Here is a 15,954-nt window from a genome sequence, read left to right on the forward strand (position 1 = left end):
CACCTGCCTACGCGCCGCCCTGGCCTCCTGCTCGCCCCGGCCATCCCTCCGCCGCCACCCCTGGCACTGGCCGCCGGCGCCGGTGTGTGCCGTGCGCGTCCAGCGCCCTTCAGGCTCGCGCCCGTTCGGGTGCCCGCCCCGTTGCTCACCCGAACCCGATTGGCCCCTGGGCCATTGACAAGTGGGGGCCCGCCCCTGAACGTCTTAGGGTAAAGGAAAAAAATAGAAAATTAATTAGAAAAATATTAATTAATTAATTAGATAATTAATTAACTTAATTAAATCTGTTAAATTAACCTAATGACTTAATTAAACTATTTAAACCTGCTTAGTTAGTCTAAGGCAATGACGAACGGGCCCCACCTGTCAGTTTGACCGGTCAACGGTCACAGTTGACCGCTGACGTCATGCTGACGTTATGCTGGTGTAGTAAACCTATTTTTGGTTTAAATTAAATCTGTTAATTCCTGAAAATGATTAAATCCTTTTTAAATTAATATAAAATAAACCATAGCTCGGATGGAAAAACTTTGTACATGAAAGTTGCTCAGAACGACGAGACGAATCCGGATACGCAGTCCGTTTGTCAGCCACACGTCCCTAGCATATCAAACCTGCAACTTTTCCCCTCCAGCCTGTCTATAAAAAAACGCGAAACACCGGGAATACTTTCCCAGATGTTTGCCCCCCTTCACCAGTATCACTTACTACCGCGTTAGATCACCTCTAGCATCGCGCATTGCCATGTTATACTTTGATTGCTCTGTTATTTATTGTGTTCCTCCTCCGTTACTTCTTTCCGGTAGACCCCGAGACTATCGGCGAACCCCACTTCGACTACAGTGTTGACGACACGTCCTCCTTGCCAGAACAACTAGGCAAGCCCCCCCTTTGATCACCAGATATCGCGTACTCTTCTCTATACTGCTTGCATTAGAGTAGTGTAGCATGTTACTCCTTTCCGTTATTCCTATCCTGATGCATAGCCTGTCCTTGCTACTACTGTTGTTACCATTACCTGCTATCCTACTGCTTAGTATAGGATGCTAGTGTTCCATCAGTGGCCCTACACTCTTGTCCGTCTGCCATGCTATACTACTGGGCCGTGATCACTTCCGGAGGTGATCACGGGCATATACAATATACTTTACACAGTTACATTACCTGTGATACTGTTCGGAGATGGGGGCTGAAGGGGCAGGTGGCTCCATCCCGGTAGAGGTGGGCCTGGGTTCCCGACGGCCCCCGACTGTTACTTTGTGGCGGAGCGACAAGGCAGGTTGAGACCACCTAGGAGAGAGGTGGGCCTGGCCCTGGTCGGTGTTCGCGGATACTTAACACGTTTAACGAGATCTTGGTATTTGATCTGAGTCTGGCTATTGGCCTATACGCACTAACCATCTACGCGGGGACAGTTATGGGCACTCGACGTCGTGGTATCAGCCGAAGCCTTCGTGACTTCAGCGACTGAGTGGCGCGCGCCGGATTGGACCGTAAGCCTGCTCTTGTATTAAGGGGGCTAGTTCTGCTTCCGGCCGCGTACGCAACGTGCAGGTGTGCAATGGGCGATGGGCCCAGACCCCTGCGCCATAGGATTTAGACCGGCGTGCTGACCTCTCTGTTGTGCCTAGGTAGGGCTGCGACGTGTTGATCTTCCGAGGCCGGGCATGACCCAGGAAAGTGTGTCCGGCCAAATGGGATCGAGCGTGTTGGGTTATGTGGTGCACCCCTGCAGGGAAGTTAATCTATTCGAATAGCCGTGATCTTCGGTAACAGGACGACTTGGAGTTGTACCTTGACCTTATGACAACTAGAACCGGATACTTAATAAAACACACCCTTCCAAGTGCCAGATACAACCGGTGATTGCTCTGTCACAGGGCGACGAGGGGAGGATCATCGGTTAGGATTATGCTATGTGATGATACCTGGAGGACTTCAGTTTACTCTCTTCTACATGCTGCAAGACGGAGGCTGCCAGAAGCGTAGTCTTCGAAAGGACTAGCTATCCCCCTCTTATTCCGACATTCTGCAGTTCAGTCCACATATGATAGCCTTATTCCAGTTGATACCAATGCATACATATGTAGTGTAGCTCCTTGCTTGCGAGTACTTTGGATGAGTACTCACGGTTGCTTTCTCCCTCTTTTCCCCCTATCCCTTCTACCTGGTTGTCGCAACCAGATGTTGGAGCCCAGGAGCTAGACGCCACCTTCGACGACGACTCCTACTACACCGGAGGTGCCTACTACTACGTGCTGCCCGCTGACGACGACCAGGAGTAGTTTAGGAGGATCCCAGGCAAGAGGCCTGCGCCTCTTTCGATCTGTATCCCAGTTTGTGCTAGCCTTCTTAAGGCAAACTTATTTAACTTATGTCTGTACTTAGATATTGTTGATTCCGCTGACTCGTCTATGATCGAGCTCTTGTATTCGAGCCCTCGAGGCCCCTGGCTTGTAATATGATGCTTGTATGACTTATTTTATTTGTAGAGTTGTGTTATGATATCTTCACGTGAGTCCCTGATCTTGATCATACACGTTTGCGTGTATGATTAGTGTACGGTCAAATCGGGGGCGTCACACTTGGACCCTCACTTATCTCGTGGTCATCCAAGCGGCAGCCTACAGTCTCTTGTTCCAGTGCTGAGGCTGAGTATCGTGCGGTGGCCAACACCGTCACCGAGTGTTCGTGGCTTCGACAGCTGCTTCAGGAGCTCTCTTGCCCTGTTGACCGTGCCACGGTGGTCTACTGCGACAACGTCTTGGCGGTCTACCTCTCCGCTAACCTGGTGCATCATCGACGGACCAAGCATATTGAGTTGGATATTCATTTTGTCCGGGAACAGGTGGCCCTTGGCCATATTCGTGTTTTACACGTCCCTACTTCTCAATAATTTGCCGATATCATGACCAAGGGCTTGCCTACGGCGTCATTTGAGGAGTTCCGGTCCAGTCTTTGTGTCAGCCGCAGTGCCGCGTCGACTGCGAGGTGTTGAGTATATGTGTTATGTGCATATTGTGTATTGGGCCGCCTCCTAATTCCTTGTATAGTTGAGGTTCTTGGCCCACGTTTGTACATCATATATATAGTGCCTATGCACGAAGAGCAATATATTGTGCAATTCATATATTCTACACAGCCTTCCCTATAGAAGTTGTTAAACTTGGGAAGTGTACTACTGCTTCCGTTGGATGAAGGTGGAATTAAATGGTGGCTTCAGTTACTTTTATCTAGGTGAAGCGTTGAGGCAGTGATGTGATGATGCCACCATAATTCATAAGTGGATCCTCTAACATTGAGAAGGAAAATTAGAGAAGCTACATTATCCTAACATCCCTTCTTTCGATCCATATGATTATGGCTAAAGCGATTTAAATTAATTTACAAATTGATGATCTACTTTATACTTCCTCCGTTCCTAAATATAGGTCTTTCTAAAAATTTCAACAAATGAATACATACGAAGCAAAATAAATGAATCTACACTCTAAAATATGTCTATATACATCTGTATATGATAGTCCATTTGAAATCGTTAAAAGACTTATATTTAAAAACAGAGGGAGTACATTTATATAGTAATTACATACAAACAAATTAATGACGAAATAAAATTAATTTAAAATTATTTATATCTACAGTAAATATCAACATTAAACAACCTATTAACAGACTAGCACTGTAGTACCATGACATCCCTTCTTTATGTTAGAGGATCCGATTCCCCATAATTCATGCCTAGGATCCGATTCCCCATAATTCATGCCTGCGGCCAGCTGAGCAGGATGCCAGTTATTGTTGTGTGATGATTGCAGTCGCCCATAATTCATGCCTGCGGCCAGCTGAGCAGGATGCCAGTTATTGTTGTGTGATGATTGCAGTCGCCACTTGCTTCGATCCATATTAATTGTCGTATTCTTTTACAACGGCCTGCTTTTTGTGAGGGGCGCCATTTTGTTGTATTTATACCAAAATGACCATTTTTTATATAACTACCAGAGTGACCCATGCCAATGCATCATTTTTCTTAATCTTTTTTCCGCTTTTAATACTGTCGGGCAAATTTAAATAATATGGATACGTAACGCATACGCTGCAACAACTTCAAGGTTATGAGCTTGCAGCATCGCCGTCGCCGGCTCGCCTGTACCATGCATCCCGTCGTTAACGCCACTTGCATCCTGATTCCCGTCACAGCATCGCTGCCACCGGTCGAAGCACCACACGTTAGCCTGCAGCAGTGTCCTCGGCCTGTAGCAGTCAGCCACCGGTCGAAGCTCCACACGTCAGCCAGCAGCACCGTGTCCCCAGCCCAGCCCACGGCGAGTCCAAGCAGCGCCCAGGCCTCATACAATGCTAGGTGCTTAGGATGGTGTTTAGAAAAATAAACTGGGTTTTTCTGAAGGACCAATGTGTATTTCTACAGTAGAGACGTCTAATTAAGTGTGTACCCTCTCTAAGCACCTTGAATTGTACAAGACCTAAAGAACCATTATTTTCAGTCAAGCGAATGCAATGGTTTTGTATAACAGCAACAGTTACATGACATACCCCGAATTTCATCCGCATCTATGTCCGCAAGTATGATGACAGATTCAAGTATTAGGAATAATAAAGCTACAACGCTACAAATCATTATCCTTTGATGGCTAAATGGAAAAGGGAACGAATAAACCATGAACATTTGAGCATCAGGAACCTAGGCTACAAGCTTGGAGGGTGGAACTTACGCTAAATGTCACAGGCAATGCACAGTACTAAGCCATCTAATTAGTTAGAATTAATCAATACACAGAACATACAGCACCGCTGAAGAGCCTTGAAGCAGCAACGAACTAGACGAACAAAGATCAGGGTGGGCAACCTGCAACCATCCTACGATCCCACCAGCAAGGCAACCTGCACGAAGAAGGTAAGTCAAGGTGTGTGGCAGTTCGAAGATAAGTGTTCTGTGTTCAATATGCAAATGAAAATGATGAACACAGGTCCACTGTGACCAGACCAGAAATTATTATTATTATTATTATTATTATTATTATTATTATTATTATTATTATTATTATTATTATTATTATTATTATTATTATTATTATTATTATTATTATTATTATTATTATTATTATTATTATTATTATTATTATTATTATTATTATTATTATTATTTTTATTTTTATTTTTATTTTTATTTTTATTATTATTACTCCTCCCTCCGTCCCACAATATAAGATAGCTTGCAAAAACGTCTTATATTATGGGATGGAGGGAGTATTATTTCAGTCCTGCCATTTATAGCTCGTGAAACAATCTAGTGCTACTGACGCATAAGAGACCATCCACACGTGTGTCTACAAGTTAACTAACATTCCTCAATAATGCATCTTCAAAATTCATTTTCCGTTCTTTCTTAGAGACGATAACTTTCTGGAATAAAATAGTGCAGCGATTGCTGTGTGTCTCTTGGAAACGAAAGCATACATGTATTATTCTGCTTAGTCAAGTAGAGTGTCATGATTTTGACTGCTCAAACGGTGCACGAACAAATAATTGCCCATGGAGAGTGACAACTGCTGAGGTTTGGTGAGGATCGATGCGGGAGGGCAAACTAATGACCTGCAGATTGTACCATTTTGAGTATCAACAAATCTGGTGCAAAACTAAAAATCTTCAGAATACAATGTAGATTTTTGACAAACCTTCTTGAATGGAGTAACACCCCAAGGATTATCTAGTTGCTCAGGCTCTCCCGTAACTATCAAGCGGCCAGCAGGATCTGACTGAACATGTACCTACAACAAAAGATGTATCAAGATAAATCTGTAAGCAATCTCACCATTCCAACTTTTGCGGCACTGAAAGCTTTATTTTATTTACCTCTTCACGAAGAAGGCCAGGAACCAATGCATAGACTTCATAGCAATCTTTCTGCAAGGAAACATAAATTTTCTTTTATATAAAAATGATCCTACTGATTTTTTGGTTAGCCATGCTTGGTTTTAAACACATAATAGGTCAACAGTCACATGATCTAACCAAGATTTACATATTTTAAATAGAATAAGCAGTTTGCTGGCACAGCTTTAAAAGTTTCAGAAATGTACTGAGAACTATTGGAGTAGAGATCCATGGGGAAAGAGTACAAATGTACTAAAAGAACATAAAGAATAATTTTGTACTTATAAAATGAGATACTCACAGTTCTCCGAACATTTATCTTCACCCAATCAGCAGGAGGGCCCATGTCAATAACTGTCGAGTCATTTCTGCCAAATAGCAATTATTTTCACCCAATCAAACCCATGAAAAACCATGACCAAGGGGATAGGAGGGACCTAGTCACTCGCATGTCAAGCCTACTTGGTAGACTGGATAGACCTTGTGGGTCATAATTCAACTATGACATGCAAAAGAATAGAATGAACTCTATGGGCTGGTGGCAACGTTGCAGAGTTCTTAATGATTCTCAACAGCAATGAAATAAAAGGTTTTGCAAGATTTATTTGATGGTAATAAAGAGTTGGGAAGAAGGAGAGTTACTGTAGCTTCTCAGATTTGTATGGTGTTGCCTTTTCATCTTCCAAGGTTGGTGTCCTTTTCCTCTTGGCCAGACCTATATGAATGCAATAGTCAATATATATTCTTGTAAACGGGTGTCTAACAAATGTTATCCAGAAAAGTTACCACTGCTTTTTGGATTTTTGTCCTTCTTCAAGACAGGCATAGCTGCTTTATCCTGAAAGAAATTAGGATGTTAGTTATACAACAAAACACGATTACTATTGACCTTTGACTTCAAGCAACAAATACCTTAATTACTGGATCAGCAATTTCACCATTGCCAAGCAAGCGCTGCGAATGCCAGCCTTGCATGGCGCGAGTTGCAGATTCTCTTCTAGCTCTTCCAGATCCTGATGCAAGGCTTCCACCCACCTGTAGAAAAATTACAACCTCTTTTCTCAAGCCCAAAAGTTGCTCATCTAAAAATTACAACCTCTTTTCTCAAGCCCAAAAGTTGCTCATCTAATAAGATAGCATAATAGATTATAACATTGTACCTGACTATCAGAAGCAATTCGCTCGGTTAAAGTAGATGCAGCCACATGGAACTCGCCAGTTTCAATCTTGTGTTTCTCGTATTCAAGGAGTGCCTGTGAGAAAGAAAAAAAAACAATAAAGAGGTCCGCAGGAAACAGGGAGAGGAGGGGGGTAACAACACTGACTTATATTATTCAACCATTCTTCATAAAACAAGAAGAGAGGTTTACAAATATATTGCACTCTCGATTTCTTCCCTGCTGAGAACACAAACTGCATTTGCATTCAGACACTGAAGGGAAAACATAATCCCCATAACATGTAGCATTAAGATTGAACAAGATTACCAATTCTGGAGATGGGACTTATGGCATAGTTCTATGCTAGGAACTTAGTAAAACTTTCAACGAGTTAATCTATGTAAGTGCAAAAGGTCTTGCTCAAGCAACTATCATGGCATTCATAGCACACCACAGGATTCAACCACAAGAGCATAGCAAGTGAGGAGTTATAAGCAATGAGATGATCATCCATGGGAATATAGAGAGGTACCTTCTCATAGAAGTTGCGGAAGGTCCATGAAACAGTTGTGCATGTCCTGCATAAAACATGTTGGTTACGTGATAGGAGAGAGTACAGAAAGAACCACATGTCAATTACGTTCCAACTCCAGCATTGCACAATTACAATAGAGATACATCTAGGTTGAATTCATACTTCGGAGGTTTGAATGATTCTCCCACTTGACGCCATAGTTTGCATGATGTCACCTGTTAATGCAACTCATGAGAAAGAATTCAACCTCACATTGATAAAGGTTATACAAAGTTACGCGCAAAAGTTACAAAATGACAAGTAAACACATGCATACTTCTGTGGTCAAACAAAGAAATATCAGACAGTCTAGATGTACCTTACCCCCATTCTGGAGAGAAAAAGAGATATTAAATCAAGGGCAAAGCTTGACTTTCCTCTTAAGCAACCATGTGTTTGCTAATTGTGTATGCATATATGCTCGTGGTGAATTTCATCATCATTAAAAACTATGATTAGTGCCATTGCTTCCTCTGCACATGGTCAAACTATCATTCAGGCTCGTGTTTTGTTTTTACAAAAAAATAGAAATCTTGGTTTGCAATAAATCCTTATTAGTTATGCTGATTTGCTCAATAAGGTTAACCTTTTGCCTTCTGATGTGATTATTGTCATTGCTTTTGTTAAATCATATAATTTGCAACCCACTTACTGAAAACAAAAAATATGATAATAATGCCAGGCAAGATTATGGGAGGAATGCCTCGTTGGCTGCATCAGCCAGGTAGGACAGTAAGCATGAGGTTTTGGGTCATATTTCTATTACCAACAAACTGAATGGAATCTGTCCTTACTTTTTATATTGGTGATAGAACTTGAGTCATTGTCAATAGAGAAAAGATTAGTGGATAATCAATTAAATAGTTGAACGAGGATTATAAACAGCATATGGAAGAAAGGTATTAAATAAAAATTAGTGCTTCATACTTTGTGTATGGTGCATCCAGTTAACAGGATCTGATATAAAGGCATAGGGTGCAAACAAATTGGGCAGATGAATAGACAAGTGGATTACATGAGTATGATAGCATAACAAAGGTAACAAAAACACAGAGGGTGTTAAATTAAGTAAAACGTATCAGAGGTCCTATAACTATTTGAGGGGTGTCAAGTTAGTCCTAAGACTTGAAAACCGCAGATCCAAGTCTCTATTTAAGTTGTTCATCGTGAGTCATAAGTAGCCCAGATCGGAATTGAACTGCTCACGTGGTTGTTGACCATTGCCTAGTTTTTGCAAAATAGCCCTTATAAATATATGTCTGTAATTTGTTAGTGCAAACCAGGGGCAATGAGCTGCCGGAGTGACAGCACCTCACGATCTGTCACCCTCTTTTTTTTTGAGAGGAACTACCACATGTTCATTCAACAAATAACTTACAGGATGGACACAGATGGTCGATCCATAAGACAAACACACAAACAATTGTCCTGGAGCTTTGCACCAAGGACCCCAAGAAAATAAGAAGATTTACAATTTGATCCAGAAAGATCCCTGTGCAAATCCAATCTCTTAAGCATCGTCGGACTCCATCGTCGCCATGGCAACGCCGGAGATGGACGATAGCAACCATCTCTCCCAAATCTGAAAGAACTCCAATGCAGACCATGCTGCTAGGCGAGTCGATTGAACGGTCTGCCGCACGCGACAGAACCGAGACTATGTGGCTCGTCGACCGGGGATCATCCCCAAGCCCGTCAGATCCCAGCACCGTCTCCTTCATCCACTGAGATCGGAGAAGAAAGACGCCACCGCAAACCACCATCCACATCACATGCTCCAGAACAGCAACAGACCTTGTACTAAACAACGTCCTCGTCGGGAAGCGTTTTTTATATAACCTGCTTGTTTTATTATAATTATAACAAGTCCTATATGGAAATGCCCGCTAAAGAGAAAATCTATTTGATTGTCTCTCGGCCAATATCGATTTTTAGAAAGAAAAAACAAGAATTTTCTTCTTTTTTTATTAACATTAAGAAAAAAGAATATAATTAAAATGGAATTGGCAATATAATTTTTATAGACTTTTGAAAGAAAAAAGGGGGTTTTTTGCAACCGTTATTTCTTATTTCTTGCCTATATCATATCACGGAAACCTTTCGCTTTGGAACGTGGAGAGATGGCTGAGTGGACTAAAGCGGCGGATTGCTAATCCGTTGTACAATTTTTTTGTACCGAGGGTTCGAATCCCTCTCTTTCCGCTCCCTTGGATCATTTGGGACTTTCAAATTGGAAAGAATTCTGACCCCCGGATTTTCTCATAGATAAATGTATGAAACAAATCCAATAAGAAAAAAAAACTGAATTTTTACTCCTCGCGTCCAGGATTCCGTCCTGAGTCATTAGATAAGAATCCAAAGATAAAGAGTGAAACAAAGAATATCACTACTGTATAAACAAAAAGTTTGAGAGTAAGCATTACATAATCTCCAAGATTTTTTTTAAGGAATAGATTACCAGTTTTTCCTTACCACACGGATCCACTAGGATGTTTTTTTTTATACCTAAAAATGCAAAAAAGAATTCTTGAAAAAAATTGCAAGAATTCATTTATAAGAAGCACTCTTATCAATAGCAAAAGTAGGGTTAGGTGGTTAGGTATTGTGTAGGTACCTGCTCAACCTAGGTGCAGGGGAGTAGAAAGGCTGATCCAAATTTATTGCTGTAGCTACCCATTCAATGTAGAAGAATTTAAATTTTAGAATCGAAGGTTCATAATATAAAAATATAAAACTTCTCGGCTTTTACCCATTTTTGAATTTTTTTTGGAATGAACACATCATTCAATTTGGCATACAGAGTACTAAAGATTTCATCGAAAACTTACAGCAGCTTGCCAAGCAAAGGCTAATAGAAAAAAGAATAGAGGTATAACAGGCATAATATCCACGATTGGATTGAAAATAGCATAAGCTTCGGGTAATTTGGCAAAGAAAAAACTAGTAGGATAAAGAACAGAATTAAAACAGATACAGGTTAAACTAAGTATATTAGGCGAACGCCGGCCAGCACAACCAAACATCGTCAGATCTGAAATCCGGCGAGACACGGGGGCCAACTGCCTCCCAGCGCTACCAATTGAAGCATCACCGAGGTGGGGGAAAAGCAGGACCATCTTATTCCGACGCGGCGTCGATCCCGCCAGTGATGTGGCGCCTCCAAGGAAGACTAGGCCTAATCAAACTACACGCCGGAACGGAATCACCGGGGTCCCAGGCCCCGGCCCCGGCCCCTCCCGCTGCCGGAACGACGGGCGGAGGGGTCGAGGACCCGCAGCCTCACCGGCGGAAGAAGAAGGCAGAAGTTCGCCTCGCGAAACGCCTGTCCAGAGCGGTTTACGATCTGTCACCTAGTGACCAACTTGTGTCTCCTTGGCCATTGCTGGCAGTGACAGCTCCATGGCAAGCAGACGGAGCTGGATGAGGAATGTTCTTGACATTCTGTGTAGCGGGTCCAGGCAGCTGCCACTGTCGGTTGTCACGAAATCCTGGGGCCGGCGGTGCAGTTTTCAGGTGCGACACGAGTAGCAAGAACGTGGTCTGAGCACATGGTGGTGCCTAAGATGGTGTTCAACCCAGTCCAGAGAAGCAGACGTGCACCTCTGGGTCTAGCGAATGAGCGCCATTTGTGCAGGGCGGAAGAAGCTGATCTCGGTGGCCACGTACCGGCATGATGAGCACAAAAATAAATGGTGATCGTGATATCTGCGATGCATAGGTTGAGAGCATGACTGAGGCTACCAGAGTAGAGCTAAATCTGCAGGCACCGTGGCTATGATAACTTGCGTGGGCACCACAGTAGCGGTGCATAGATGGTTCAGTGTGTTGCGTGCTTTAGACGCGCCGAAGTGGGCGAGGTACATCGACGGCGTGCCGCACACACGGTGCACAACAAAAAGCTGATGCCTCTAAGCCGACTTATGCGGGGAACACGTAAGATGCATTTCGATGTCAGAAGGCAAATAGGCTACCCTATATAAGGTCCTTTCTGCAAAAAAAATGACATGTGAACAAGTCAATGCTGATCTGGGCTGCTTAGGGCTCCCAGTAAACTAGTTTTAGAGCCCGAATCTGCAGTTTTGAAAGTTTTAGGATTAACTTGAGACCCTCTAATATTTGTAGGGATGCATTTTACTCTTCAATGATCTATGTCTATAAGCGGACAAACATTTCCAAACATAATGTGTTCATTAAGTAAGCAAACCACATGTGGAAGCATCAAGTGTGATCTTATCAGCTTCATGTTTGTAGACCATATATTGTAAAGCAGAAAGCACCAGGATAGATCTAAAAAGAAAACTAAACACAAGATGCCCTGGCATAATGTCACAAAGGGATGAATGAGTACCTGATCATAGCCACCCAATCCAGTTACTTGTCTCCACAACCTGCAAAAAAAAAAGGTAATGTCAAATCATCCAGCAATCAGAATAACTTTCTATTATACAAACATAAAGATAAGCCCGTGGTACTCACTTGAGGCAATTCAATCCTTCACCATAAAATTTTGGGGGCTTGAATTCCATTAATTTCATCGTGTAGAACCGGTCAAGCTCCTTGATAAACTCAGCCTGCTCCTCCTCCGTCCCAGAGTCATCGCCTCCACGGGTGTAATCAAACATGAAGGAGTTGTTTGAGACCTTGTCAGACAAGTTTTGGTTTTCACCCTCCCCAGCTAGTGACGACACTAGCTCATCCTCACCATTGGCATCCTTCTTATCATCTCCACCATTGTCGATTTCCTCTTTCAGCAAGCTGCCCTTGTCACCATCCACCCTGGCCTCGGTGTGCTCATCTCCATTTCCTGCTTTATCAACATCCATCTCGGCAGCTTCATTTCCCTGGGTGTCATCCTTCAACTCAGCCCCCTCCTCTCCCTGGGCCTCGACCTTGGTCTCCACCACCTCATTTCCCTGGGCCTCACCCTCCGTCTCCGCCCCCTCATTTCCCTGGGCCTCAGTCTTGACCTGATGAGCCACAGAAACATCCACCAGGGTATCGCCTAAACGCTCCTCTACCTCTTCCTCCGCACCTTGGGCTTCAACCTTCCCCGAATCGTCAAGGGACGCAACGGTGGTGGCAGCCGCATCCACTAGGGCGTCGCCCTTGTGCTCCTCCCCCACTTCCTCGGCACCCTCTTCTTCAAGCACCGCCGAATTCTTGGTAGAACCAACGGCGTCGGCGTCGGCGTCGGCATCCACCATGGCGTCGTCCTCCCCCTGTTCCTCCACCTCCACGTCCGCCTCCGCGCTTTCGGGATTTGCCGAATCCTTCACGGAATCGACAGTAACGGCGGCCTCGGTCTGGCCATCGCCGGGGGCGGGCTCGCCGTTGGGCATGGGCAGCTCTAATTCCGCACCTAGACGGCAGTATGGAGGAGCGGCGGTAGCGACGCGCGCTATGGGGCGCTAGGGTTTGGGGTGAGGAAGAGGAGAGGAGATGGAGGACTTGAGTGACAGAAGCGGCCGATGTGTTTGGGTGGCTGGGTTAAACTTGGAGCTCGGACTCCAAAACCGATCTGCGCCATCCTGTCCCGACGTGAACCGGTGCACAGATCTTGACGTGAAACAAAATTGGTATTCATATATTTTTGCCCGAAACTCCAACGGTCTTATCCTCTTTTTATAGAAAAAATTAGAACTCCCTGCGTATACCCATTTCTACATGCGAAGGGATGAGATAAGCTGTTGTCAATTATTAGTAGGAAATTTCACCGGTGTTTATGAAATGGTTACCCACACCAAAAAAGCTTGTAGGACTGGGTTTCCGTAATTTTTCACTCTTCAACCAGGCTATACTTGGTAGACAATGTTGGAGGTTTCTTACTGAGTCAGATTCTCTTTGTGTTCGGGTTCTCAAAGGACGTTATTTTTTTCACTGCAATTTTTGGGACCCTCGAATTGCTAATGGTCATAAGGTTAAAATCATGATAGATTATTGGATTCCTAGACGCCCACCGTACATGTTGCGGACTCTATTTCCAATTCCATAATATACTAAAGTATGTTGCCTCGTGGATGGACATGGTCAATGGAACCAAGAAAATGTTAGAGCTTTCTTTCAAGAGGAGACTGTTGAACTCATATTATAAACGCATATTAGCGGCCATGGATGAGAGGATTTTGTGTTTCGGCCTCACACTCGCTTTGGACTATATATTGTCCGTTCATCATACAATCTCGCTCGATCTTTAGATTTCTTTTCATCACACAATATGGTTGGTTGTGGACTCACGTCAAGTAGGGAAGTTGGGGAGAAATATTGGAAAGAAATCTGGGCAATTAAGGCCCCAAACAAAACGAGCATAGTGCTATGGAGGTTCGCACATGACTGCCTCCCATTCGGACTTCAGTTATGCCATCGGAATATCCCCACAAGTCCTGCTTGTGTGCATTGTGGGAGAGATGAGAGTATTGAGCATTGTTTGTTGTTCTGTCAGTTTGCTTCCGAGGTTTGGAACAAGGTCAAAAAACAGTTGGACATCCACCTATGTCGTAGGAACTTCCGCTCAACGAAACAGTGGTTATTCGATTGCATTGACAGAGCATCACCGAAGCAGTCCACTGTGTTGGCAATCATTGTATGGCATATTTGGGAAGCAAGGAATGCAAATAAGAAATGGTGAAGGTAATATCCATCCACACCATGTTGCCTCAAAGGTCCATGCTTATATTGATTTGGTTTTGCTGCATCTTTTTAAGACTGGTGCGGGACACCATCGTGAGACACCATCAAGTTCATCCGTTAGATAGTCTTCGCCGCCGCCCGAATCAGTCTTTGTTAACATCGACGCGGCTATCTTCTCAAACCTGCACAAACTGGGAATTGGCATCCTGATTCGAAACCACAAAGGTGAATGCTTTGTCGCTTGCACCGAGCCACTTAAAGGGGTGGTACGACCAGAACTTGCTGAAAGTTGGGTGCTCCGTCATGCCATGATTCTCTCCCGTGATAAGGGACTGGCCTCTGTCATTTTCGCTTCAAACCGCCTCTCCTTAGTACAACGAATGAACTCTTCATCGATAGACAGGTCTGAAGTGGGTGTAGTGTTGTCAGATATTAAGCGTTTGGTTGCTTGTTTTTCTTCAGTTTCCTTCTGTCATGTCAATTGGCCGTTGAATGTTGTTGCTCACAAACTAGTTAGGTCTTGTGAGTTTGCTAGTTCAAAAGTTGTGTACTATTGTACTCCAGAATGTATCAGGCAAACTCTATGTACTGATGTATACAAATTAATAAAATGTAGCATTCTCTCTCAAAAAAAAATTAACTCCCTGCATATATATTATTCACTAAACGGAATATGGACCATAGGGATAAATGCCGCGACACAATAGCACAGAGCATTTTTCCGAAATGGCATGATTCTGCACTCATTAAGAAGAAAAGAGTTGCACGATTATTAGGGAAAACCAAGCTAAAACTAGATACAAAGGGCCGAACACCCAACATCATGACACAGTGGGGCAAGCCTAGACTTGTCGACGGTGTGCCAGTGAATTATAGTAAGTCATGACTGGGCGCAAAAGTTTCTGTTTTTTCACAAAATCAAGTCAACTATCAACCAAATCATCCCAAAGGCTTTACTTGGCACAAACTCTAATTGAAACATAAAAACACAATCATTATAGTAGAAAGAATTATGTCATCACATAAAACAGAAATAAAAAAGCAAAATTCTAAGATAACTATTGGGTTGCCTCCCAGCAAGCACTATTATTTTACGCCCCTAGCTAGGTGTAATGCATTGTTTCGAGTATTGTCATCTTTCAAAGTAATCCCATAGGTGGCCCTCATAATAGATTCATATGGTGGTTTAATTCTCTTCCTTGGGAAGTGTTCTATCCCTTTCTTTAATGCAATTTGGAACCTTATATTTCCTGCTTTCATGTCAATAATTGCACCTATGGTATATAGGAAAGGCCTACTAAGTATTATAGGACAAGACGGATCACATTCAATATTAAGCGCAGCAAAATCCACTGGCACATAATTTTTGTTAACAAGTATGGGAACATTATTAATTCTACCCAATGGCTTTTTAATAGTTGAATCCGCTAAATGCAAGTTAAGGGAACATTCATCCATATCGCTGAGACCTAGCACGTCACATAAAGATTTTGCTATAGTAAAGACGCTAGCACCTAGATCACACAAAGCATTACATCCATAATCTTTATCTTAACTTTAATAGTAGGTTCGCACTAATCATGTAATTTTCTAGGTATAAAAACTTCCAATTCTAACTTTTCTTCATGAGCTTTAATCATAGATTCTACAATATGTTTAGTGAAAGCTTTATTTTATTCGTAAGCATTAGGTGAGTTC

At 43.1% G+C, this 15,954-nt stretch overlaps 1 protein-coding gene and 1 non-coding gene across 2 annotated transcripts; one reads left to right on the forward strand and one right to left on the reverse strand.

The window, feature by feature from the left end:
- Positions 1–4,511: 4,511 nt before the first annotated feature.
- On the reverse strand, positions 4,512–13,110 carry LOC119354607 (AT-rich interactive domain-containing protein 6-like). Its single transcript, XM_037621334.1, has 13 exons — positions 12,106–13,110; positions 11,978–12,017; positions 7,753–7,805; positions 7,588–7,633; positions 7,056–7,148; positions 6,808–6,930; positions 6,682–6,733; positions 6,538–6,610; positions 6,197–6,263; positions 5,875–5,925; positions 5,697–5,789; positions 5,479–5,613; positions 4,512–4,902 (listed from the first exon to the last, which is right to left on the reverse strand). The coding sequence occupies exons 1-12, from the start codon at positions 12,966–12,968 to the stop codon at positions 5,509–5,511; spliced, it is 1,659 nt and encodes a 552-aa protein (XP_037477231.1). The 5' UTR covers positions 12,969–13,110; the 3' UTR covers positions 4,512–4,902; positions 5,479–5,508.
- TRNAS-GCU lies at positions 9,744–9,831 on the forward strand. The gene has a single exon. It is a non-coding gene; the product is annotated as a tRNA-Ser (tRNA).
- Positions 13,111–15,954: the final 2,844 nt, after the last annotated feature.

The sequence above is a fragment of the Triticum dicoccoides genome, chromosome 2A (assembly GCF_002162155.2).
Source record: "Triticum dicoccoides isolate Atlit2015 ecotype Zavitan chromosome 2A, WEW_v2.0, whole genome shotgun sequence".
Classification (NCBI taxonomy): domain Eukaryota; kingdom Viridiplantae; phylum Streptophyta; class Magnoliopsida; order Poales; family Poaceae; genus Triticum; species Triticum dicoccoides.

What these genes read in the sequence shown, in the direction of transcription:
- LOC119354607 (XM_037621334.1), bottom strand. Translation starts at nt 12,968, where the DNA reads ATGCCCAACGGCGAGCCCGCCCCCGGCGATGGCCAGACCGAGGCCGCC. An exon ending in TCCGCAACTTCTATGAGAAG is followed by an intron (nt 7,149 to 7,587) that starts GTACCTCTCTAT and finishes TCTTTCTCACAG; the next exon opens with GCACTCCTTGAATACGAGAA. An exon ending in GTGTTACTCCATTCAAGAAG is followed by an intron (nt 5,614 to 5,696) that starts GTTTGTCAAAAA and finishes TACAATCTGCAG; the next exon opens with GTCATTAGTTTGCCCTCCCG.